General features: G+C 40.5%; 1 protein-coding gene across 1 annotated transcript in view; it reads left to right on the top strand.

The window, feature by feature from the left end:
- Positions 1-2,072: 2,072 nt before the first annotated feature.
- GABRB1 (gamma-aminobutyric acid type A receptor subunit beta1) overlaps positions 2,073-27,705 on the top strand; it is a 390,272-nt gene continuing 364,639 nt past the window's right edge. Inside the window, exons 1-3 of the mRNA XM_040484497.1 lie at positions 2,073-2,574; positions 2,741-2,832; positions 3,231-3,298. Of these exons, the coding sequence (XP_040340431.1) occupies positions 2,495-2,574; positions 2,741-2,832; positions 3,231-3,298 (240 nt within the window). The 5' untranslated portion in view covers positions 2,073-2,494. The remainder of the gene's footprint in view (positions 2,575-2,740; positions 2,833-3,230; positions 3,299-27,705) is intronic.

Genomic DNA, 27,705 nt, shown 5'->3' with positions numbered 1-27,705 from the left:
TTTTTTTTTTTTTTTTTTTTTTTTTTTTTTTTTTTTACTGTTGTATCACCCGGTTTTAGCAGTAAGTCTGACACTTAGTAAGTGCTCAGTGAATATTTGGAGAAATAAATGGATGGACAAATGAATGAAATAAACCTCCACAAATTTCATTTTCTACAATGCAGCTTTTGCAGAGTTCTGCCACATGAGAGGTTCTATGCTTCAGCAAGGACCGGAAGCACAAATAAATCTTTTCTTTTGCTCATTAGAAGCAGATACGTATGAATTAAAAAGAGGTAGCCTTGACACACTTCTCAGAAAATTAAGAAACCTGATTAGGAGTTGAGTATTATTGTCCCCGGAAGAAATGGCCTCAGTGTTTAAGGATGTTATGAGGCCCAAATGAGAAAATGAAGTTAATATATGAAGAATGTCAAGATGTACACATGTGTACATGTTTGTACAATTCTTTAGTTACCGTCCACATGTCTCCATGGGCTGACCTTTCCAGCTATCTGATGTCTCCATTACACTTCTGAAAATTTGCACTAGTGGGTCACCTCTTCTCCATGCTAAACACTATCTGATTTTAGTTCCTTTTGCCTGGGGCATTGTAATAACCCTTCTCCCTTCTCCTTGTTTTCCGTGTCTCTGGTTCCTCCTCTTGGGGTCGATACTTCATGGCATAGAGTAGTCAGGTCCGTGGATTCTGGGTTGAAATGCTGATTCGACCATTTATAAGCTGTTTGATATTGAACTAGTTACATCACTCTGATTCATTCTCAGTATCATCTATAAAACGAGAATAATACTAATATCTATCATATTTGAATTGTTATGAAGGCTCAACTATGATTACCTATATAATGTGCACAATAACCAGCAAATAGTCAGCAAGCGATAAATTCTAATTATTCTCATCATGATTATTCTACCAAAACATTCTGCCTGAAACCGACATCTGACCCTGACCATCCGTACTTAAATCTTTCAGTGATTTCTAGAGGCCTAAATTGGCAAAGTAGAGGATGTAACTTCCGGTACAGTCTGGCTTCAGCTTCCCTTTGCACCCTCTTCACCACCATCCCTACCCCTCTCCTTTTATATTCTAACCAATTATTTCTGGGTTCAGCTCTCCCAGCAGACAATAGCCTTTGAAGTCTCAAGATTTGACAGAACAAAATTTGGCTGTTTTCACCTTCTGGAATACCCCTCCCTTTCTGCTCTGACAAAAAGCTTTCTCCTTCTCTGGACACCATTATCTACCTCTCTCTGGTCTTACTAACAAGCCCCCGTCACTTTGTAAACTACCTAGAGATATACTGAATTTGCTTATATTTGTGTCCGTCGTCCTGACAGAAAGCCTGTGAACTTCTTTAGGTGGGGAACCCTCTTTAAGTCTATTCTAAGTTCCAGAATGCCTAAAACATAGTAAAGATTTAATATATACCATTAAACAAATGAACGAACTCCTAGCCCAGGGCCTCCCGCATAACATGTGCTCAATGGCATTTACTGAATTGCATTGACTGAATTTAATATAATTCAAACAACTCTTGCTTGCTCCCTCAGAACCCCAATCTATTTTCGAACAGAGATTAGACCCTCCGGGTGTTTCACGGTTCTGTTCTGGGCTACCAATGCGACTTAACATGCCGGCAATTTTAAGAAAGAGGTTTTCCTTACCAGAACCTTACAAAAAAAGTGGGACTTGCGGCAGATGGCACCAGAAAAAGGGTTGCCTGCCCAGAGATGCTGCCTCATCGCTTGTTTCCCTTAAATCCCGTGCCTGGAGAGACACGAGAGGGGGAGGGAAGAAAAGTGGGAGAGCGAGTGAAAAAGTTGGCCCGCCTCTCCTCCTCCCCCTCCCATAGAGAAGGACTACATTCAGGCAGATGTCCTAAGACGCCTCCCAAGGGGACCTGGTTCTTGGCTGGAGTCCTCAAATACGTTCAGAGTTCCCTCTGTCCCTTCCCTTCTTCTGTGGCTCTTCTTCTCCACTTATCAACCCCCTCCCCGCCCCGACCCCCTCATCCCCCTATCACACGAACAGAGGCACACACTGGAGACCAGAAAACCGCCCCGCCTCCAGACTCTCAATCCTAGGACCACCGTGGCTGCCAATGAAGGATGCCAGTAGCCAGATCCCTGGGAGTTGAGTAAAAAAAAAGAAAAAAGAAAAAATCAGGTTGAGGACGGAAAGGAAATGCACATAGCAACGTCCAAAGCACGAAGAAATCTCAGTATGCAAATGCCTACAGGATCCCGAGCAAGGAAAGAGCAGGATATCTCTGACTACCCAGAGGACGTGCAGCACCACAAACAGGAACTTTAAAGGGATTGAAATCTGTTGCCTGTTCCACTAGGAATATTGTTTGCAAGGCACAAGGTGTCTTTTGGTAGTGAGCACCCTCTGCGCATGCGCAGGTCCATTCGGGAATTACTGCCCTGCCGCCGACTAAGTTGCATTCCTTGAATCTTCGCAGAAAAGACAATTCTTTAATCAGAGTTAGTAATGTGGACAGTACAAAATCGAGAGAGTTTGGGGCTTCTCTCTTTCCCTGTGATGATTGCCATGGTCTGTTGTGCACACAGGTGAGCTGCTGATCTTGAACGTCTCTTTTTTTCCTTGGTGTTTTTCTTTTTTACATGCTTGCTGGATCATGTAGCTTGTTATTTGGGGGTAGGTGTGCTTGTCTATATTTATGTCTGCTCGCAGTTTGTGTTCATTCTGAATACGGTCCCTACTTCTTCCCTTCAGCGCCAATGAGCCCAGCAACATGTCATACGTGAAAGAGACAGTGGACAGATTGCTCAAAGGATATGACATTCGCTTGCGGCCGGACTTTGGAGGTAATGCTTCATCTTTTTTCAACCTGTAACCCATATCTAGTTCTCCTTTCCTGTCAAAGATAAATGTCAAAAAAAAAAGCATGTCATTTCCGCAAGTGTGCGCTACGCCCAACGCCCTGGACACACACACACACACACACACACACACATCCCGGACCCTCAGTCTCAGATGGATGAAGCCCCAGGCAGAGCCGACCTTCCCCGGCCCGACACACCCTCTGCATAGTCACTGCATCACGCGTGTGCCCACACCTGTTTTCCCAGGCTGTCCCCTGGAAGGGGGAGTGGGGGATGGAGGAAGCCCATTCAGACGTAGTAAGCACAGGGAAGCCCCCCGACTCTCCCCATCCTGTCGCCACTCTGAGAATGTGTCCATAATGTGTCCCACCTCCCCGCAGGGCCCCCTGTGGACGTAGGGATGCGGATCGATGTCGCCAGCATAGACATGGTCTCCGAAGTGAACATGGTGAGTGGCCTCCCGACGCGCCCGCGGCCGGGCTTACGCAGATGAGAAATGGACCGGTCCCCGCGCCCTCTGCGTTTCATTGGCGGTCACCTCGCCCCGGCCCCGGGAGTCCCACTCCGCGCGCTCCCCACAGTGGCACACACTCCCCACTCCCCACTCCCCGTTGCCCCTGATTTGTATTTCCAACACACACACACACACACACACACACACACACACACAAAAGCTACTGCAGTGTTCCGGAGGAAACGTGCTCGGCACTATTTGGGGAAGGACGGGTGACTGTGGTGCTGGAGGATCGGGTGGGGCGGAGTCTGAGCGTTACTTTAGCAGGGTTTCCTTTGGTGTTCCGATGCGGAGGGCACCACCTGCCGGCGGCCCGGCGGCCTGCAGCAGGGTCCCCGGACCGCGGTTCGCCGCCGCCTCCGCTCCGGGAGCGGTGGCCCAAGCCCCCCAGCCCGCCCAGGTCCCGCCACCGAACGCCCAAGCACTCCTTCAGGGTTTCAGACTGTCCCCTCCCTCGTTCCAGGCTCTGGCACACCTTGTGGCAGGAGCAACAGGCTGAGACAACAGTCCATGCTTGTTAATAGGAAAGTGCTCAAGACAGTTTCTGGGGAGGCTTGTATTGTTCCCTTGTGAGGGTTGATGAATTTGTCTTCCAGCATCTCGCAAATTTAAGTGGAAACCGAATGGGTCGAGTCACTGCTTTGTTTTATGCTAGAAACTTAAGCAGGCCGGAAAAACCTGATGATTAAAGGGATCGTGGAAATTGGGGGGGGGGGGGGAGAGGGCGGTAGTAACATAGCGCCCTCCTTTCAAAAGGTTAGCATTCTTCTATTTCCACATTTTCTTCTCCCTTTCTGAAGCTGTTGCACAGTAGACTGAAATCATAGCTGTCGTCTTCTCTATTGGCTGTTTCCAACCACTGCGGGGTAGCAGTTTTCTAGTTGTTAGAGTTTCTAACTGTTGCTTCTCGTAAGGTAGGGGGAAAAAAGCCTGTTGCTTTTCTAGAACCAACCATCCAGGGAATAGCTAGATCTACGTGAGCAAAATGCCATTTTTATTTCATTTGCGAAAAAATATTGTGGCAGCAGAAATTTTAGACAGCCTGAATAATTTAAAGACTAAAACCCTCTGGGATTTTGTCACTCTATAGCTGCAAAGGCTATTGAATTGTCATTTCATTACGAGTGTGCCGTGTTATCTTAACATGCTAAGATTTAAGAATTCTTTCTTTTTTTAGCTTGTGTCAAGGAAAAATAAATATGTTTATAATCTATTGAAAAGGATTAGAAGAAGAAGTCTATTAAATTTCTGTATTTTATAGTTGTAACTTCTCCTGCTTTAAATAGCTTATTTAAAATAAGGTGTCTCTGGTGGTTGTATTGGAAAAAGAAAAACAATTTTTAAAAATGAATGCATGGTGAATATTTTCTGACTCAAGGAAGGTTTTTTAACAGACTGGCTTATTAATCATATTCTGTTCGCATACATCTCAGTACCACAAAGCAACCCAAAACACACTATTTACAAACACTGGAGAACGTAGTAGTAACGTGCACATATACAAATCATACCTAATCTATGCCATTGCAACTGGATAAATTAGATAATGAATTACAAAGTAGTCTATATCATGTAGATAAATGATGATAATATTTTCCTTTCCAAGTCATTTATTTTGGCATCTTGTAAGTACCAACATAGATAATTTATAAAATGGGAGAAGATTCAGACAGCTTAAAAGGTAAACAGTGCCTTTGCTGATGGTCTATTTTCTGTATAGGGTACTATGCTTTACAGAATTTTTAAAAATGTATAATTCTGTTGACTATATTTACAAACAACTTTGGAGCTACAAAAAGAAACTGAATTGAATAGGGAAGTTACTATTAACCAAAACAACCATTTCCACAAAAAAAGCTCTGTGTAACTAGTTGTTCAACTGAATTCATACGTAGCCCAGACAAAGAGGATTGAGTTTAATTGCAGTACCCCTGGAAAAAGCTCCTAATGATGGAATAATACAGCCTACTTACTTATTGTACTATGTATATATGTACTTGAGTTTTTAAAAATACTCCCCCAACAGATAAGCCTTTGAAAAATATATTGTACTAAAATACCAATTACCTTTCCACTGGGGTGTTAGAAACATGGTGGGAAAATAGAAAACACTGAACATTGAAAAATAGTAAACCTTGATTTACTTACTGTTCCTTGTTTCTGCTTTTAAATGAGAGCTACCAACAAGATCCAAGGTCTATTTTACCTTCTCTCATATATGACAAAGCATTGAGATAAATAGGTTGGAAAAAACACCAAGAAAAATGGCAACAAAGAGGACTTTTAAGATCAAGGGTTATCACCACAACCTTGATAGTTAGTTCTGGTTAAGAGCATTGTCTACAATATGCTTTGAATTTTAGATAATATAAGTAGGGCTGAAATGTCAGTGGGAAATAAGGCTCAGTGATTTTTATACTAAACATGTTTTGGTACCCTAATAGGCAGTAACTTTTGAGGTCATTTAAAAGGAATTTTTTTTTACCAAAATTGACAAAAATTAAGAATGGACAAAGAATATAATAAAAAATAGCTCTAAAGAAACTTCAGACTAAAGTCCATTCCTAAAACACTGTTCATTTTTATATTTTTATTCATTAGCATTATTACCCACCCATTCCATAGCTGGGAAAATGATGTGAGAATTGTACATTACATTAATGGGTTGGAAAATGAGGCTTTGTTAGGTTTTGTTCTTTTCTTATACTACCGTATGTGAAATATAATTCTATGTTGGTTTATAACATTATCTGTTTTCAAGACTAACATAACATTGACTATTTTCTGATTCATGTTCTTCAGAACATAGAACGCTACTCCCAAATTAAGAAAATAAAAGCTAGCTTTTATGGTCAAGAACCTATACAATCCAAAATTATTGACTCTGAGCGGTGAATTCTGAGCAGCATTCCTCTGAGGAGTAATTCCAATGCAGAAAAAAAGAAAACTATACTGAGGAGCAAGACTTTTCAGGAATTAATATTATTGATTAAATTAGGAAGAATTTTTCTTATGGCAACATGGGATATACTAGGCATGCGATAGTGATTATACAGTTATTTTTTGAACAGTTATATTTTAAAAACTACTGTGATTTCCATTTGTTGTTTTATTAAACACTTCAAACCTCCCCTTAGTTTCTGCCAAGCCATAAACCTACTCTCTCTGTGTCTCTCTGTCTCTGTCTCTTTCTCTCTCTCTGTAGACTAAAGATAAACAGAAGGCAGTTGGGGCAAAAAGGAGACAATAGACCCCATAAATTGCCTTTAAGTAACACTAATATCTCTCAATATAAATTCAGTGAAACACAAATGATAATAAGCAGATCTTCTCTTTGAGCAGAAGACTGGGGAGGCATGATATTAACTACCTGCAAACAAGAGTTGAATTCTTGCATTTCAGATTCCAATAACTAGTTGTTCCTTCTTATTAAGAAGGTGGCTTCTGATGATCAGGTAGGAGTTCCAGGCATAAAACTCTCTTTCCCTGACCTAGAGAACAATGTTCCAAGTGGGCACTCCCAGAAGACTTCACATCTATTGAGTCCTGACCCAAGCAGCCATTCCTAGTAATAGATAGCACCATGCATTCATGGTTTCTTTTCTTCCTTCATGCATGGGTGGATGCAATAGTGAATGCTCTTCCAGGCATTGGAAATAACAATGAAAAGAGAAAAAAAAAAAACAACCTTACAAAAGCCTCAAATGAGCCAGTTACATAAATAATACCTAAAAGATAAACAAATATAATTTACCAAGTATCCACTGTTGTTAAATTGCCCTGTTGTTGCTGTTGTGATTTTAATATTTGATTGCAGAGGTTTCTGGTGCATATTTTAGTTATGTCCAATTATCATCATCTTGGTGACACAAAACAGTCACTACTTTCAGTATCCCCCTGCCCATTTCTTTAAGTCAGTGTTTTTCAATCTATACTGCATACCTGAATTGCTCTGAGATCTTAAAATGATAAAATGCAAGTTCTGAATCAGAGGTGTGGGATGGGGTCGGCATTCTGCATTTCCTAGGTGACACCCCTTACTGGCGTGTGGACGGCACTCTGTGCTGCAAGGTTGTAGTGCATTATTCTGAGATCTTGCATTATTGAGAAATGAGCACCTTTTTATCTTAAATCTCCTGAGGAATGCTATTATTTCAAGGTTCCAAATTGAGTTTTAAGTTAATTTCTAGATAACCAGGTAGCTGTGCTCAAAGGGGGACATTAGTTTAGTAATTGATGATTAAGCAATAGGACAAAGACAAGAGCCTGGATGATGGGGCTTGACTTAACTAATAAGCACTTCTCCTAAATGTGTCAATACTCATGAGTCAGCCAACCTTACATGAGGGCTATGAAAGTGTTTCCAAGCACAGTAACTCTGACAATACTATCCTGCTGCTTTACAGAACACCAGTGACTTTTCTTAGTCAGAATAGAGAACATTGCAAACTGTCCCTCCCCACCCCCCGCCACTAAAGAGCTTGCAATAGCTTTGTAAAATAGCCTAAACATACCCTTGCTGCTGTCAGGAAATTCTCTGAGGTTATAACAAAATCACTTTGCAAATAGAGCAAATAGGTCAGTATCATTTAAAAGTAGGAACAGCTATCAGCAGTTAAATAAAGATAGAAATGCATTTTTCTCTTATATGAGTAATCAACCAGGTCTCACTTTTAGGTGCTGGGTTACAATATTACACCATCTTGAGAAGCTGAGAGAGGAAAAATGTCCCTTTGCCATTCTGTTTCGAGATAACAGAAAGATCTTTTTGTACTCTAAGCCACATCAAGGCAAGGCTATCCAAATTTTTTGAATGTTTGGGTTCACATTTGAAAGCCTATGTTCTTGGAATCATAAGGCCCTGGGTATTAAAGTGTGCAATACAATGAAAATAAATAGTAACACTTATTGAATACATCCTGTGCATGAGTTATGTTTATGGGGTGCTTTATATCACTAGCTCATTTAATCCTAGATTTAAGGTTATGGGGTTATTATCCTGCATTATAGATGGAGAAACTTAGGCTATAGTGATTAAATAGTTTGCTCAGATGTTACAGAGCTAGTAAATGGCATGGTCTAAGTCTGAAACCAGGCAACCTGACTCCAGGGCCTGGCTCCTATCTGCCAGGCAAGCAGAAATATATTCCCAGTATGTAGCTTTGGAACCTTGAGTGAGTCATTTGACCTCTCTGGGCCTCAGGTTTCCCCTCTGTAAAATGAGAGTAAATGGCACTATTGCTAAACCTGTTTTCAGTTCAAATATTCTATGACATAAACTTAGACCTTTAAAGATTTTAGACTCTGCCCAAAATAAGATTCTTCCATTCTATCTTATTCTTCTGTTATAGTCTATCTTCTTCCATTTAGTTCTCCTGTTAGATATGTCAATCAACAAACATTTATCGAATTCCTATGGAGTACACAAACTCCATAGGAGTTTGGTCTCCTGGGAACAACGCAGCAATGATTGTATGTCATCTGGGGCCTCTTAAATCACCATTTTCATTGGTCATGGAATTATTGTTCTTTTTTTTTTTTTTTCCTAAACACATTTCCAAAGACAGCAATAAGAAACAGTGGATCAATGGTCTTCAAAATGAGACTTGACTGATTCCTGGTTTACATTGTACCGAATGTTGGAGCCAGCACCTGGACGGAAATATTTCTGTCCAATTCTGTCCATTGTGTTCAAACTGGGAACATCACTCCACTCTAAATTAATAAATTTTTCAACACTTAACATGAAACAGTAAGAAACCATTACTCTCCAGGATCTGGGTATCCCAAAGATTTACCCAAACCACTTAAAATCTTTCCATCAGGTGGTCTGGTGGCAACAGTAAAGCTAAAGTGTTCATCTCAGCTGAGTATTACTTGATATCAATTCTCTAAGTGTTTGATACTTTTTGTCTTGGCAGACCCCCAAAGTCTCAATAGCACCCTCAAAACACAGAGGAATGAAATCTTGCTATTAGCAAGGAAGGTAAAAAATTTCAAAAGAAAAATAATGGTTTAAGTGTTTCCAACTGACTTGAGTTTTAATAACTCAAATGACATTACCACACTTGAAGATAATAGGAGGATAAATGGATATATGCTAATAATTGATTAAATGTTAGTACACAGCTTCCTCATGAACTTTTTCACAGCACTAAATCCTATTTTTTTTTATAATACCAGAACCGAGTTTCTATATTTTAGAATACTTGTTTTCAGCAGATTGTACATTTCATGAAATCTTTTGACTATCCACCGAAGGAAGTTAATAGTCTGTGACATACAACAACCTATTACTCAGCCCTTGACAGAAATGTTCAAGAAAGGATTTACAATTAATTCCTATAAGTGGATATACATTAGAGAAAAGGTTGGCCAAAGAGTAAAAGATGTGTGGGTTTTCTTTTTTGTGAGCCCTGTTATCCTGTTTTAGAATCTTTATTAGTCCTCATTGTTTTTCTACTAGTAGTTTTTTTCTGCTACCCCTCTGTTAGGCACTTAATGTATGCCCCCTCTTTCAGCCCAGTACAACTTGTCATTGTATTGCATATTTAAGATTAAAAGGCTTTTTTTCCAAGAGCATTCATTCAACTACTCTACTAGTCTCTGTCCTCGTAGAATTTACATTATTCTCAAAAAAATTATTTAAAACTTTATTTGGCAGAATGAAGATTCTTTCCCTTTGAGAGATTTGGAAACATTTACAGTTATTTTGTTCTTGGGTTGTTTTGGTTCAACACATACTTATAGAACAATTCTTTTTTTATTTTTTTTTTTAATTTTTTTTTTCAACGTTTATTTATTTTTGGGACAGAGAGAGAGAGCATGAACGGGGGAGGGGCAGAGAGAGAGGGAGACACAGAATCCGAAACAGGCTCCAGGCTCTGAGCCATCAGCCCAGAGCCTGACGTGGGGCTCGAACTCCCGGACCGCGAGATCGTGACCTGGCTGAAGTCGGACGCTTAACCGACTGCGCCACCCAGGCGCCCCGAACAATTCTTTTTTTAAAAAAATGTTTTCAATGGGTCCTAGGGATGGAAATATGACTAACATATGCTCCAAACCTTCAAATATTTTACAGTATACAAGACAATGTATACCTAAAGTTATTTTATTTATTTATTTGGGGGGCGGCTTGAACCCATGAACCATGAAGTCATGACCTGAGCCGAAGTCAGATGCTCAACTGACTGAGCCACCCAGGTACCCCACAAATATAATTTCTTCATTAAATGCATGTAAAGTGTCTCAAATTGTGTCTATCACATAGTAAGTACTAAATAAATGTTAGCTATTAACATTATTTTTTAATATGAAATTTATTGTCAAATTGGTTGAAGATATTTTAAAATGATGTGTTGGGTGCTATGATGGAGACATGTATGTCCAAGATTCTATGGGAACATGGAAGAGTGGTTTCCAAGGTGTAGTAAAGGGTTAATCCTGAGGAGAATCTTAAAGAGATATAGTAGTTAGCACCATGCACAGGCTACAAATGAAAAGAAGAATCTTTCAAGCAAAAAATAAGGGCATAAGCATTGGCAGGTGTGTATGAAAATAGCCTGAGTGTTCCAGAAACCACAGGTTAGTCACTCTTGTGAGAACTTAAAGAGCACGGGGAAGATTGTCAAGAGATAAGATGATACTAAAAGCAAGGCGTAGGACAGTGTTATTGAATGTTCTCCTGTGTATAAAAAGAAGGCTGTCTGTCTCTGTCTCTGTCCGTCTGTCTGTCTCTGTCTCTGTCTGTCTCTCTCGCTCTCTCTCTCTCCATATATATATGTGTGTGTGTGTGTGTGTGTGTGTGTGTGTGTGTACACACATACATATTTACAGAACACACACACACACAGTATATGCACTGACCATTTCTGGAAGAATATACAAAAAATGAATGGTTGTCTCTTGGAAGTGGAACTAGGAGTATGGCCTGAAGGGATACTCATAGTATTTTACATACCTGCTTGAGTTGTTTGATTAAACAAAAATCTTATACATGTTTTAAGCTTTCACTCTAAAAAGACACACACAAACGCACATGGAAAGAAATGATGCTGGAATATGTATGCTAAGAAAATGAATACTAATCCTGAAATACAGAAAACGTGCTAAAGGTTCTAACAGGTGCTATGTTTTACATGTCAGAGAGATCATTCTGGAAGTGATGTGGAGGATGAGGTAGAGGAGGATAAAATTGGGGGCAGCATTCCTAGTTAAGAAGCTAAGAGGGTGGTTCAAAATCCAGGTGAGAGGGGATAAATGCCTAAAGTAGAAGAAGAATGACCTTAGGAATTGGAAGTAAAAAAGAAGAAGAGATAATCAAACAGAGGCAAATTGGAGGGATTTTATGACTGGCTATGTTTAAAAAATGTTTTAAGTTTATTTATTTATTTTGAGAGAGACAGCCTAAGTGGGGGAGGGACAGAGAGAGAAGGAGTGAGAGAATCCCAGGGAGGCTCCATACTGCCAGCACAGAACCAGACCTGGGGCTCAAACTGAAGAAACCATGAGATCATGACCTGAGCCGAAACCAAGAGTTGGACACTGAGTTGGACACTTAACTGACTGAGCCACCCAGGCGCCCCATGTGACTGGTTATTTAATGGAGATTACAGAGAAGATGATCCTAGAATGCCTTATGAGGGTCCATGTCAAATGATCGGCACATGTGGTACCATCTGCCCAAGGATGGAACACAGGAAAAGAAGCTCCAACCATCTTATTCACCACTGAAGTGGGTATGTTATCAGAATTAAAAAAAAAAAAATTGCCAGAACATGTTACTATAAGCTTACTTGTGGGGACACTGGGGTAGAATATTGGAGACTGAAACTGTCCTGAAGAAGACTAGTTCTTTGATGAGTTTTCTAATTCTGTTCACAAATAAGGCAAGCTCCACAGGGAGAAATCCTGGGGTGCATCAATGTGGTGGCTCAAATGAGCTGATTAGAGATAAGGAGAAAGGGTGTTGGCAGAATAGAGTGTAGTCAACTTTAATCTCTAGCAATATTGTTCTTTCTCTGTGAGGACCGAGACCCTGATAGTATGTAAAAACATACTTCTCAAATTCGTCCAGGGATGTAATCTTTGTACTCTGTTTTAGTTGCCTTTATAAAACCAAATAGGTGGGGAAAAAAGAGGTGTGGAGAACTCACTTACGCAGCATCTGCTCTGTTCTCTACCACGTCCCCAAAATGATTCAGAGCCCTTCTGGAACACTGTGTTTCCATGTGAAGTCATGTGCAAGCACTGTGAGTTCTTGCAGAAAGTGTATTTGGTGATGACATGAGACCAACAGAACACAAGTGAGGCCAATAGCATGCCTCAAGAAGTGAATCCTAGCTGCCAGGAAATTAAAAAGTAATTCCCAGCTTTGCTGAAGAACTGAAACATCTGAATGGCTTGATGGGAATGATTTTAAACGAGAATTCAACAGAGCCCTGCCCCTCACAAATGTTCTCATGGAAAAGGGATAGCTATTTAAGCAGAGGTGTATTCACACATTGTAATATTTGGTTTAGAGAAAAAAGGCAGAGATGTAGCTGGAGAAATAGATCCAAATAGAAAAGGATTCTTAGGTAGCTATTAGCAATCAGCTAACCCATACTAGAGTATGGGTTAAGGCACTTCAGATACAACAGGAAAGTTAGAAGCTAGATGCCTCGCTCTTGTTGCTGAATGGATTAATCAGGGAAGTTGCTAGAAGTGAATCCTGCTTGAATGAGAGGGTTATTTGGGATCCTTCCTGAAAGCGGGGGAATAGATTTGTTGAAAGCTCAGGTTCCCTGCCTACTCTAACCCTCTGTGACTCATGGTGAGATTTTTTTTCTTTCTCTCTTTTCTTCTGATCTATTATTTTCAAGAGAATGATACACAATTCTCTAGTCAAGAGGAACAGCTTTGTGGTTTCCATAGAGACATTTCAATGACATTTAGTTGAAATCCTACCTAGAATATTTCTCATGTCAGAGGCCTTCATTTCTCCCTCCTACACTTGCAATCCCTCTCCCACCCAAATCCATCTAGATCTACTTTAAAGCCCACAGGAAGTCATCTTTCTTCTGTGGAGCCTTTTCTGTAGCCACACCAGAGAGAATTATGCTGGGGAAAGAGTATACAGGGCATATAAACAAATCAAGACTCCAAAGAGGCAAAAGACCCAATATAATATAACGATCCTCTTTTAGTCCCAATAAGGTTTTTATTGACCTTGTCTTTTCACCCTGCACTATGTAAGCTCCAGGAAGTTTAGGATTATATTCTTTGTGCTCTCTGTGTAGCTCCTAGCATATTATGGGAACTTAATAATAACATTTATTAGGATTATAACATAATTTTTCTGGTCATAAAGAAGTGTTAGTAATAATGTCATTTGAATTTATTAATTCAGAAATTAATAGGTTCTCTGTCAGGTCTACCTTATGCCTGAATGTGTAATTTTCTTTTATGTTGATCATGAATCAGGAGCCGTTTCTATAGAAACAATTTTATCACATGGCACAGTCAGTTTTACACACACAAAACTACTTCATGACAAATATCAGTGCAATGTACACACACACATACACGCGCGCATGCAACCACCTAACTTTTCTTCAGCATTAAAAAATAATGACTGCTCTTCATTCTTCAAAATGTCATTTCCATACTGGCACCTGGACTATCACTATTTCTGGAAATATTTAAGAAATTGTTAAAGAACCACTTGATTGATGACTATAAGGCGAGTGACATTTAAAAAGAAGGAAAATCAAACTTAACAGGTAGCATATGAAAAGGGATTCCTCAGCCAATCTGGAGAGGTTATGAATAAGTAGATTTTAAAAGATAACCCAATAACTTTATTAAGTTTCAAAATATAAACTAAAAAACATGTCTAATTGAGAAATACACATATTTAATGTATGTGTTTATAATCTATCTATCCATGTAGTTATTTTTGCTCTAATTGTATCCTTGCTGCTACATGCTAAGTTTGCTTTCAAATGTCAACCTTTGTCTGAAACTTCCAGATCCACAGAGTAATTGGTCATAACTAGTAAATGTGTTTATTCAACTGCCACACTAAATGGTGATAATAGATTCTTTTTTTTTTAATTTTTTAAATGTTTATTTATTTTTGAGACAGAGAGAGACAGAGCATGAACAGGGGAGGGTGAGAGAGAGAGGGAGACACAGAATCTGAAGCAGGCTCCAGGCTCTGAGCTGTCAGCACAGAGCCCGACGCGGGGCTCGAACTCACGGACCGCGAGATCATGACCTGAGCCGAAGTCGGATGCTCAACCGACTGAGCCACCCAGGTGCACCATGATAAAAGATTCTTTCAACTGACATCACCACCTCTGTGCCCAACCCTCACACACACACACACACACACACACACACACACACACACACACACTTCAGCACATCCCAAAGAAACAACTGAGAGAACAGATTCCCAGTTCAAACTGACTGCTGAACTGAGGCTGGTGAGAGCAGACAGAGAAAATTCTCTATAAAGCTTAGTTGAAATATAATTGAATATATTCAATTTGTGAATTCAATATAATTGAAACTCTTGGCTTAATGTGATAGGAACTGCTTTTTAGAAGTTTTGAAGTTGGAAATTGGAGGAGGGAGACTGGCTGAAAAATTTGTAGAGTAGAAAGTACTCACAAAACTGGAAAATTATATTCAGTCCTTGTGGGTTATTGGTCCATATCTCTTACGTCATGCTACCACCAGTTTTGGATATGCTCCTGTGTGCTCTGTTGCCATGAAGTTTCAAGGGGACTTTATAACCAGGGGCTCTGAAATTATGGAAGGATATCACAGGTGACACCTGCCCTGCTGTGCTCAACATCACTATCATAGAACATAAGCATGTCTTGATGAACCATGTGTTTGAATAGTCATAATGAAGTTTTTCCACATTTTGAAGGATTTGCACCTTTGGTTCTGCAAAACAGAGATACGTGAACCCAAACTCAAACAAAGCAGTTGCTATTATTCTTTTCCAATACTGTTAGGTCTCACTGACTGGAGGTTTGTTATTGAGGCAAAATATGGGATTCTGTTGGTATTTAGGTAGGGAGTACCAGTGGGAAGCTAACAGCTTAAAATGCCATCATTTGTTCCTGATACCCTCAGTTTTGATAACTGCTGAATTGCAAATAACCCCAGAGAGAGGCAACAATAATGCCAGAGTTTAGTTCCTGTATTTACATCAGAGTGTGAAGGAATGGTTTAGTGAGGGAAAAGGTTTGCTTAAGAGACAAAGATTAGAAAAGGATACGAAGAGAGGAAGGAAACAGGAGTTATTTCATACTTTTCTTAGAATCAGCGGTTTCCTGACTTTGGGAGCCGATATGAAACAGCTAGAAAAAGTGACTGAGGTGTGCTGAGACAGCATTTGTGTGGTCCACACTGATCCTCTGCCCTCAAAATGTATTTTGCTTGATCTGACAGCAATGCCTGATATTTTGTAACCTGAGATGTGAAATCAACAAACTCACCTCCATTCTCTGGAGATGTACCATCCATACTGATGGGCAAGGTGATGATAATATCTGGCAGTTTTAATTATAGGATAATATCTTGTAGTTTTAATAACTTTGTAGACAATGAATCTTATAGTTAAAATCAGTGTCTAGTGGGCAGCATACTGGCAACTTTTTAAGTCCAGACACTCCCCATCTGGCGTATATAATTTTGGTTTTTCTCCTGAAGTACATTCCCCTTGAATGTGCTTCTGTCAAGTTATATTTGAATAATTTTAAATCACTTTAAAATGTCAGGATGATGTTGTATCCTCATTTATACTCTCAAGCATAAATCTTGTGACTTAAGCCCCTTGATTCTCAGTTTCATGTAAAATGGAAATAATAATTTCTGCTTCACCTATTTCAGGGAGCTGTGAGAATCAAAAGAAATAAATCATATACAAATATATGGTCTGTATATGTGATATATAAAATGCAAATTACTATATAAATATTAAATGCTGGTATTTTCATTATTTTACCATCATCTCCAAAGCTTATAATGAATTTCTCTGTCTTTAATGCCAGGACATCAAGAGTAACATTGATTCACAACATGAATAATCAAATATAGTATTTTTGTTTAATATTGGGGTTTTCATCATGCAGGTGAAATTTATAGTACTTCTAATTGTGAAACTATTCTGTGAGATCTGAGAGAAAGAAATGGAAAATTTCGTTGACTTCCTCTTGGTTCTCACTTCTCAAACTTAAAGTTTCAGTCTGTGTAGGGTCCTCCCATACCTCTCTAAATTTCATATTTTGTATTACTCCCTGGTAATGTGGTTTTCCATAGGCTTAGCCTAGGAAAACCTGTGTTTTCCACAGGCAGAGCCTAGGGCTCTGGAGTTGATTTCTTCAATTACAGACCCTCCACCTGCAGGATCTGTTACCTTGACATTAACTTTAGAGTAATGATATAATTTGTTTTCTAAGCATGCACTTTTGAGAATAAAAGGGAACACTGTTAATATTACCTGGGACAGGAAGTGTAACCAACACAATGCTGGGAAAGTCAAGACTACGATCATTTTGTGACACTGAAAGCCTGAATGTTTTCGTCTTTAAGATGAGGATAAGTGCTACTTTCTTCTTAGGTCATTAAAAGCAAAATAAGATAATGTGTTCCCAGGCTTGGGGAAAATATTGGTTATTTTTTAAACTGATGCTTCTTCTTTATTGGGCACTTACTGTGTATGAGGCACTGTTGTGAGTGCTTTATATGTCAATATCAACATAGAATTATGTGGATGAGATAAGATAATAAGAGTTTTTATCCTAAAGTTTGAGATAATCAAATTAAAATATCATCTATCAACTTACTTTTGCTTACCAAGAACTTCATAAGAGCTAAGAATTGTGAAAGGTTATTAAAAATTGTAGCATTTACTTTATTCCTTCAAGGAACATCCAAAAATCTCATGGAGAGGGTAAGTTAAGAAAAAGTAACTGTCTTCATGAGGTCATAATTGACCACAAGTAGCACTAAAAAAAAGTGCCCTGAAGATGAGATCACAACTCAGGACATCACAGAGAAAATGCAAACACGCTGAGATGTTCAAGATGAGATCATGTAGGTAGGAAGGTGATGAGTATTCCAGGCAGAGAAAATAGAACTAAAAAGACTGTAGAGAGATAAGAATTCTAAGAGTACTCAAGAAGAGAGAAATTCACTAAGAATATTTGAGTTTTAAGGCTTGGAAAATCATTCCTGCATCTTAATAATGAAAATTGATACTTATTGAGCACTTCTACAAAACAGGTACCATTTGAGTACTTTATAATTATTAACCCATTTAATCCGTCATGCAGCCATATGAAGTATGTCACTATTGTTTCTTTTTTTTTAAGGGAGAAGTATTTTATTTTTTCATTTTTTTAAATGTTTATTTTATTTGTTATGTTATAAAACATTCATTTTAAATGTTTATTTATTTTGAAGGAGAGAGGAGAGGAGGGGCAAAGAGAGAGGAAGAGAGATAATCCCAAGCAGGCTCCACACTGGCAGCATGGAGCCCTACATGGGGCTTGAACCCACAAAGCAGGAGATCACGATCTGAGCCAAAACCAAGAGTCAGATGCTTAACTGACCAAGTCACCCACATGCCCCTCATTATTATTTCTATCTTATGGGTAAGGAAACTGAGACATAATAAAGTTAAGTAACTTCCCCAAAGTTACACAACTAGTAAGTGATAGAGCTGTGATTTGCACTCAAGTCTGTGATCTTCATGCCAGATCTGAAGATGCCTTCATAGTCTGTGTGTGGTAGTTTTGTCATGAAATCAGGTCATAAAGCATCATTATTTCCAATAACATTTTTAAGTTGATTTATTTATCTTGAGGGGGAAGGTCAGTGAGAGAGAGAGAGAGAGAAAGAGAGAGACTCCTAAGCAGGCTCTAGTGCAGAGCCCAATGTGGGCTTGAACTCATGAATCCCTAAGATCATGACCTGAGCCAATCAAGAGTCAAACACTTAACCAACTGAACCACCCAGGCACCCCTCTAATAACATTTAAACGTAGGTTTCTGGGGCGCCTGGGTGGCGCAGTCGGTTAAGCGTCCGACTTCAGCCAGGTCACGATCTCGCGGTCCATGAGTTCGAGCCCCGCATCAGGCTCTGGGCTGATGGCTCAGAGCCTGGAGCCTGTTTTCGATTCTGTGTCTCCCTCTCTCTCTGCCCCTCGCCCGTTCATGCTCTGTCTCTCTCTGTCCCAAAAATAAACGTAGGTTTCAAAGATTAGGAAACACGATTAATAGTTAGCAAAATGTGTCCTACAATGAAATGCATTAGCAATCGATATTACTTAGCTCAAAGTTAAACTTTAAAAAGATTAAAGAGTACCTTGATTAACGTCTTTAGGTTATGAAAACGTTTGATCCATTCACGGATTTAAGTCACATTGGACGATTTAATGCAAGGTGTCACTTAAAGTGCTGTGTAAGGTACTTACTGGAAATAGAGAGAGAAAATGGATTTGATGCTGCCGCTGAGAGAACTCAACTTGAAAAAAGAAGCAAAGTTTAGATTGGACATAAGGAAGAACATCTTGACTGTAATGAGTAAGAAGATGCTGGAAGGAGCTATGAAGAGTATCTGGGAAGTGTCCATCCTTAGAAAGCCTCAGAACAAGAAAAGTTAATTATATCTGTCCCAGTTGGCTTATATGGCTCTTCTGTCTAAAGGCAAGAGGGCGACATAAGAAAGAGCCTTTCTCTAAGACCCTTCCCAATTGAGAAATTTGAACTTCGAAGATTTTTACTTGATAGTTACAAACAATTCATTGTAAGATCTTCAAAAATCCCCACATTTTGATTACTTTTGCAGTATATACTTAGTTAAGAGGATTACAACCACACACTCAGAGCATGTGAACAGGGCACTTGGCTGGGCTGTCATTAATTCAGCTGGAACAGCTAACTTATTGACCTTATAGTGCATGTTACTCAAACTTCTATCTCAGAAAAAGTTGCCATGTCACTAACTTTCAGGGTAGTTAATGAAGAAGAGAGATGCAGGAGATATTAAATCCTCAAATGCCAAGCGTTTCCTGTAATGAGAGCTTCTTAAAGATTGTGCCTAATAAATGCCTTCTGCACAGGGCAGGCTGAATAAAATTATGTTGAATTAAATTGAAATATAATGCATTCAATTCAAGTCTGTGTACACATTATTACATCAGTATTTAGTCCTGGGAAAAAGGGCAACTCTTAATGTTAAGAATAGAAAGTTATTAAAATATAATGAATACATACCATGTATTGGGTATCAGAATAAGTATTTGAAATCAGTTTTTACAAGAGCCACCTGAGATAGGAATATTTAATATCTCTCTTCCACAGAGAAAGAACTGAGAATAGTAAGGCTCTGGGACATTTGAGATGGAGTTGTGTTTAAAGTTCAGGCCTGTTTGGGGCGCCTGGGTGGCTTGGTCGGTTAAGCGTCCGACTTCGGCTCGGGTCATGATCTCACGGTCCGTGAGTTCGAGCCCCGCGTCGGGCTCTGTGCTGACAGCTCAGAGCCTGGAGCCTGTTTCCGATTCTGTGTCTCCCTCTCTCTCTGCCCCTCCCCTGTTCATGCTCTGTCTCTCTCTGTCTCAAAAATAAATAAACGTTAAAAAAAAAATTAAAAAAATAAAGTTCAGGCCTGTTTGACTTCAGAGTCATACATCTAACCCCCTCTCTTTGGTTCTGGGACCCAAATCCAATGTGTGTGTGTTGGGGCAGGGAGTGATTCTGCACACATACAACAAGCAATTCTCTGGAAACTAGCTGGGTGTCCTATAGTTCAACTTAATTCTGACACTATCTATCTTGAGATATCATCAGGTTCTCCAGGTTAAAGTTCAACCCTACAAGACTGTCTCCCACTTCAGATTCTAGTCGCAAACCCTCGTTTTTCCCTGTACTTCTGACTGACTGGCATTAAATCAGAGGTTCCCATGATCTCCTCCTTGGGTTTGATTCTTTTTTGCTGTAGTGGCTGATAGAACTCAGAGAAACATTTTACTTATAGATGACAGTTTATTATAAAAGAAATATTTTATCAGAAATAACCAGATGAAAGAGATGCATGAGACAAGATATAAGGAAAGGCTTCTATGTCCTCTCCAGGAATAGTGTTGTCCCAGCACCTGCAATGTGCTCGCCAAGTGGGAATCTCTCCGAACTCCATCTGAGGAGCTCTGTGGCAGAAAATACGGGGACAGGGGTGGGTGAGGGGAGACCAAATATGTATTTCTTATTCTAAGTCACAATATCATATGCCCCTTCTCATATTATCCAGCCATCAATTCTTTCTGTTTTAGAGTTCACTCTGGTCTGAATTGTGTTATAAAAACAGATTTTTTTTTCCCCTCTACATGAAAGGTCAGGCAGAATCCTACTCAAAAGGATCAAGTTTTGGGGGTTCCTGGGTGGTTCAGTCGGTTGAGCTTCTGACTCTTGTTTTCAGCTCACGTCATGATTTCCTGGTTTTGTGAGTTCGAGCCCTGTGTGGGGCTCTGCACTGCCAGTGGAGAGCCTGCTTAGGATTTTCTCTTCCTCTCTATCTGCCCCTTCTTCACTTGTACTGTGTCTGTCTCTCGCAAAATAAATAAATAAACTTTAAAAAATTTAAAGAAAGGATCAAGTTTTGACTTTCAGGGCTCAAAATAAGCATATGCATAGGAGTAGTTGGCATTCCTGATCCGGTTCAGCAGGATTACAGATCTTTCTCAACCTGAGGATGGAGTTACATCTCCTTGACCCATTGTAAGTTGAAAGTATCCTTAGCTGGAAATGTATTTAATATTCGCAGCTTCCCGGACATCGTAGCTTGGCATAGTGTATCTTACGCACCCCAGAATTCTCCTATTTGCCTACTGTTGGGTAAAATCATCTCCAAAGCCAATTTTATAAGAGAGTGCTGAATATCTCATGTAATTTATTGAAGATGGTATTGACAGTGAGAAGCAGAATGGTTGTCTGGGTACAGGATGGGAGTCAGTGTATGGGCTGCTGACGATTGTTCCTGATCTTCCGGCTGACTGGGAGCTGGGACTGCTGTCGCTGTTGCAGCCCAGCGTTACGAGAGTATCACACTGCGTATCACTAGCCTGGGAAAACATCCAAATTCAAGATTCCAAGCGTGGTTTCTGCTGAATGCCTATCGTTTTTGCACCCTCCAAAAGTCAAAAAAAAAAAAAAATCATAAGTAGAACCATCATAAGTCAGAGACTGTCTGTATTTCCCTGGACAGAGCCTTACTTCTTAATCTTTGCATGTTCAAAGACTTAAAAAAAAAATGACTCACACCAGAGGAGAGTGTCGTTTGGTGGGAGCCCAGTTTCTTGCTTCTCCCTCCATTGACATCCTTGTCATGGTCCATAAAGCAGGCAACACAACATTTTTCCTGTCAGGTTTGCCTGCAAGGGTGATTTCTTTGTTTGAGTTCAAGACGAAGACCCAGAAAATCTAAAATCTGTTATTTTTCAATTCACAAGATTTCCTGCAAGCGGAAAGAAAGAATTGCTCTCCACTCCAGGATTCTCTAATGGGGGCAGGCGGCAACAAACAGGAGGGGGGCAGCATGCCAACTGTTTCTTGGTGGGGAGAGTAGGGAAGCTAATTAGACAACCCATTTCTGGGTAGAGAAGACAGAAAAGGCTCAGGTATATTTAGCTCTTCTTATTTTTCCCAGTGACACTGAGATAGAAATCAAACAGGAATATGTAAAGGTCAGAGCATCTCATCACTGTCCTTTTAGAAATGGGAAATTACATTATGAAACGCGGATGGCATCTTGAGGTTAAAATAGCAAGTTATTATACCACAAAGCTTACAGGGGACATTTTTCATTCTTCGCCTCATGGAGGAAGATACATTCAAAATATATTTGTTTTACTTTTTTTTTAATGTTTATTTATTTTTGAGACTGAGGGAGACAGAGCGCGAGTGGGGGAGGGGCAGAGAGAGAGAGGGAGACACAGAATCTGAAACAGGCTTCAGGCTCTGAGCTGTCAGCACAGAGCCCGATGCGGGGCTTGAACCCACGAACCGTGAGATCATGACCTGAGCCGAAGTCGGACGCTTAACCGACTGAGCCTCCCAGGCGCCCCTTAAAATATATTTATTTTAAAAATTAAATACAGATACTAAAACATGTGAAAACCTGTGTTTCTTTGGCTTCATCGGAATGATGGCAACGGAGATATAACAATTACTTCGCTTACCTCCACGGCAATAATAAACCGAAAGGATTTCTGTATATATTTCTGACTTCTATATATATATTCGATATCTATTTCGAAAGTAGAATACAGTCATGGAACACAGTTTGGGGGAAAAACAACTTGCTTGAAATAAACTGTTGTTCCTGTATTTCAAAAATGCAGAGTTAGGCTATTCGAGAGACCACTAAATTCTGCTGAGGCCATTCAGCAGAAGCGTGAAAGGCTTTCACGCTTTCTTTCTTGGGGTACTAAATAAGGCATAGTACTGATACTCGCTAACATAGATCTTGCTGCATTTGTTGATTCCTCGCAGCTGAGGAATGATATGTGCTCTTACCTCTCAGTGGGGAGTTTAGCAAGGACATGCTTCACTATGCATGTGCTTTGGCCACAGACTGCAGTCCCACACAGGTCCAGGCACACCTGGATCAGGTCACGTCAGAACTTTATTATCTTTGGTTCCAGGATTTTGCTGAGTTCCCGGGCTTAAGGGTGGGTGCAGCACAAAGTGGCTTCAAGAAAAGTTATAATTTTCGGCGTGATGCATTGTGGGTTTTACTGAGGTATGAAAATACGTAATTTTGGAATAATGTTCATAATTCACATCATCAGACTAGCACATTATTTTATAACTTCTAAATTCCTTTAACTTCTGATTGTATTAGAGAGTTAATAGGGGGGAAAAGCCCATGTCAGCCAATAAATATATGTATTTTTAAGAGTTTGCAGCTAGGAATTCCAAAGAAGGCGTTTGTTTTTGCTTTTTTGAGAGATTTCAGATACAAAGGGGAAAATAAAGGCCAGGGCAAACAGTTCAGGGAAGCAGAGAATTATTTTGATAAATTAGAGTTTATAGATACCTGCCTATCATTTTTGTTGAACAGCTGCTTTGCACATGGCTTGCTATAAGCATACATTCAGCATTGGGAGAAAGACTATTTTCCCTCAAATTGCCTCCTTTGCATTGAGAAACAAATTAACAGCAAATGTTCAGTTCTGTCTCCTGACTCCTCACATCCCCCCCCCCCCGCCCCTTACTCTACATGAATGCAAAGAAAAACTTCAATCACAAACTCAATTTCAGTGTCATTGACAATTCCTCTGTCTTCTTCCACCTTTCCTTCACTCTCCTGCTCTTTTCCCCCATGTTTCCTTAATTTAGTAATTAATGGAGACTCATCTGACCACCATCTGTTCTGAAAAAACAACATGGTAGAAAACGTATGGGTTGTTATTTAGCCCACCCTGGGTTCTGGCGCTGTATTTGTGAATCCTCTCTCTGTTAATTTCCTGGTCTCTGAATGTTGGAGCAAGGGGAAAATGCCATTCAGACTCACTGAGTCTGCTTCTTCTTTCTCAGGCAGGCAGGCACAGATTATGTCAGTAGGAAGATACATATTTAGGTTGCCCCTTCTGCTTTCTGAGGAAAGCAGGAAGGAAGGAAAAGAATATTGAGATTTCAAAGGCTCTACCAGTTATTCCGTGGAGCTAAAGGGCAAGACCCAGAATAACTGGCCGTTTGGGTAGGGGAAATGTTAGTGAGCTTTTGGAAATATAAATTATGTCTAGAGTTAGGAAGGGGAGAAGAGCGAAAATTCTCTGAGCTATAATCCAAGAGGAGTTGAGGGCAGAATAGAAAATGGAGGACCAGGGTGAAAAGGAAGACTGGAGACAAAAAGAGCTGGGGAAACTAGTCAAGAAGTTGAAATTCTCACCAAATAATTCCCAGCGCCAGAGTGGCTGAAGGACTTTAAAACAGGGGTTTTAACTGTTTGATGTTATGTTATTTTTCATTGCTGTCATATAAACCACCATCGCTTCTCTACGTTTTCAAAAAAGTCTGTGATTTTAGAAATGCTTTGTTGGAATGGTTTTGAGGAGTGAGTTCCTCATCTGGGTCAGCTTGGAATATAGGGAAGACAACAGCCATGTACTTAAGACCAGAATGACAATAAGAATGCAGAAGAAGGGGCGCCTGGGTGGCGCAGTCGGTTAAGCGTCCGACTTCAGCCAGGTCACCATCTCGCGGTCCGTGAGTTCGAGCCCCGCGTCGGGCTCTGGGCTGATGGCTCAGAGCCTGGAGCCTGTTTCCGATTCTGTGTCTCCCTCTCTCTCTGACCCTCCCCCGTTCATGCTCTGTCTCTCTCTGTCCCAAAAATAAATAAACGTTGAAAAAAAAATTAAAAAAAAAAAAGAACGCAGAAGAAATAGGAAATCAGAGCCAGAGGTGACTGTGACATGTCTGGACATGCACAAAAATCCCAGGGAAAACACTGGAGTTTTAGTAGTACATGATGAAGGGCTTGGGTTAATTGATTTCAGTCTCAGAGGATGTCTGCTGACATCTGGTTATGAATAAAGTATGATCAAAGCCACCATGTAGGAAGCAGAGAGCCTGGTGCCTAGTAGGTGCTGAATAAACTTGGGTCCCCTCATTTCACAGAAATAATATGGAGGCCACTGTGCCACTACAGGAAAGGATTATGGGAAGACTTGAGTACATAGGAAGTTAAGAGCATGGCAGTAAGGCATGATCAGTGTTTTCTTTCCTGATTTCCTGTGGGACTTCCCATGGAGGCTGAAAACTCATGCGTGAATATTGATGTGCATTTTCAGACATAGACCGAAAGTGTGGGGAGAGGGCTTTCTGGCAATTCAGTCCCTGTATAATTACTTAAAAGAACATGGCCACCAATTTAAAGTTGTTTTGCACACACTCAAAAGCATGAAGCTGCCATAGTCACAATGTGCCTTAAGACCTAGTTTGTGCTGCCCCCTTTTAAGTACCAGAGGTAGTGAAGCCCAAGAATTCAGAACCAGTGCCTTAAACTCATCAGAGACACGTACCCTGTTCCTGCTATTGCTGGTTCTGCTGATCTTTCTGTTTGTATCCCATGCTTTCTAACTTCCTGTTCACTTCTCCCATGTTCCTCCTTGGCTTTATCTTAGCATTATGAGTCTTCCTGTCAGTGTACCTATTCCTTTGTGGATTCGCTTCCAAAATATTCAGTGGACTCACATACCAGGTGATTTGAACCTGCTGTCCCTATGGAAACAGATGAGGCCCCTAGCTGGGCATACGCTATTGGGCAAACTTGGGGATAAAGCAACTGCAGAGTCCATAAAGGAGATAGGCATGTTGACAGGAAGATGCCTAATGTTAAGGCAGATACAAGGAGGTAAATTAGAGATCCAGGCAGAACACTTCCATTTGTGAACAAAGCTGAGATGTCCAGAGAAGAGAGAGACAGAGAGAGAGAGAGAACCAGCTAGGGCTAGGGTGAACTCAGCAGGTACAGTTAACTGATGGAAATCAGAGAGGAAATTCAAATATGAGGAAAAAGAGAGGAGTAGGAAGGGACGTGTTGCAGGTTGGGCTTTTCTGTTTATCAGGACGTATTGGAAGATGCTGTCAGGAACAACTGCTGTGGGACAGTGAGAGCACAACACTAGGCAAAAGGAGAGGTGAAACTTTGGACTTTAATAGTACATGATGCAGTGAAATTGAGTCAAGATGCCATTGCCACAAATGCATAACTAACCCCAAGGGGAAATTTGGAGCCAGAATGACATCAAATTACCTGGAATTGAGGCATATGGCCTGGGTCTTTACATTCTCACCTTTGCACCCCCACTCCACCATCACCAGCTCCTGGAAAGGAGATGCGAGCGACTGTGATGGGGACATTCTCCAGCCAGGGCATTCCTGGAGAGGGACTCAGCAAAGATATCAAAGATATCAGCCACCACTCCCAAGAGCTGGAGAAATGAGTGTTTCAATCTTGAAAGGGCTGCGAGGTATGGGCTGGGCCTCACAGCATCTCCCTCACACCCCTAGAGACAGAACATAGCCGCCTTAGAGTGAATTTCCCTGAGAAGCTCTACGGAACTTAGTCTAGCACCATCCACACCGGTTGTTTCATGTGCATTGGTCTTGCTTTTTACCTAAGCTCTAAACCCATTGAGTACCAGTATCTCATGTCATATAATTTTCTGTCTCAGCAATTCCTTTAACAGAGTAATTGGCCCAATCTAAAATCAACAGGAAGGCAAGCCCATTGCCTGTGGTAACATGATGCTGAAGTATTTAAAAATTCTTTCTCCTTATTTTGAGAAAGTATAAATGATCTCTCATTTACCAAGTTTTGTCTTTCCTACCATGCATGCATGTAAATGGTTCCTGACTGAACAGGTTATGAAACTCTGTAGCAGTTACAGGCAGCTCTGTATCTTGAAAACTCAAAGGGAAAGGTAGGGGAGACCAGGAGAATGTAGGTGTGAAAGTGAGAGTGTGTGTTCTTCAGTGGAAAGAACACTTGACCAGAATCTGAAGACCAGCTTGTGTTTCTTGCTGTTCTGTTTCTTATCACAGGATCTTGAGAAAATCAGCTGAACTCTCTGAGACTGCCTTCTTTTCTCCTGTAGTGATCAGGCATCGTGTTGTCTGCTTTATCTTCTTGGGTAGCAGTGGGGGTTGGGCTGAAGGATTGTGATAAGGATCAATAGATGATTGTCAAATATGTGTGACATCTAAAATGCAGTTCAGGAGAAGTTTTATTATCATTATCAGTTTATGAATGGAGTTTCTAAAATTTTAAAATTTTTTTTAACTTTTTTTTTTTTTTCAACGTTTATTTATTTTTGGGACAGAGAGAGAGAGCATGAACGGGGGAGGGGCAGAGAGAGAGGGAGACACAGAATCGGAAACAGGCTCCAGGCTCTGAGCCATCAGCCCAGAGCCCGACGCGGGGCTCGAACTCACGGACCGCGAGATCGTGACCTGGCTGAAGTCGGACGCTTAACCGACTGCGCCACCCAGGCGCCCCAATTTTTTTTAACTTTTATTCGTTTTTGAGAGACAGAGACAGAGTGCGAGTGGGGGAGGGGTGGAGAGAAGGGGAGATGAAATCTGAAGCAGGCTCCAGACTCTCGAGCCATCAGCACAGAGCCTGAAGCAGGGCTCCAACCCACGACCTATGAAATCAGGACCTGAGCCAAAGTTGGACGCTTAAGTGACTGAGCCACTCAGGCACCCCAAGTTTCTAAATTTTTTTCCCACTTGTTATATTGTATAGAGTAACAAAAACGTCATTTAGGCTTTTTT

The sequence above is a fragment of the Herpailurus yagouaroundi genome, unplaced genomic scaffold (genome assembly GCF_014898765.1).
Source record: "Herpailurus yagouaroundi ecotype Mexico unplaced genomic scaffold, PumYag 28, whole genome shotgun sequence".
Lineage (NCBI taxonomy): Eukaryota > Metazoa > Chordata > Mammalia > Carnivora > Felidae > Herpailurus > Herpailurus yagouaroundi.
This window is presented reverse-complemented; position numbering and strand designations above follow the sequence as displayed.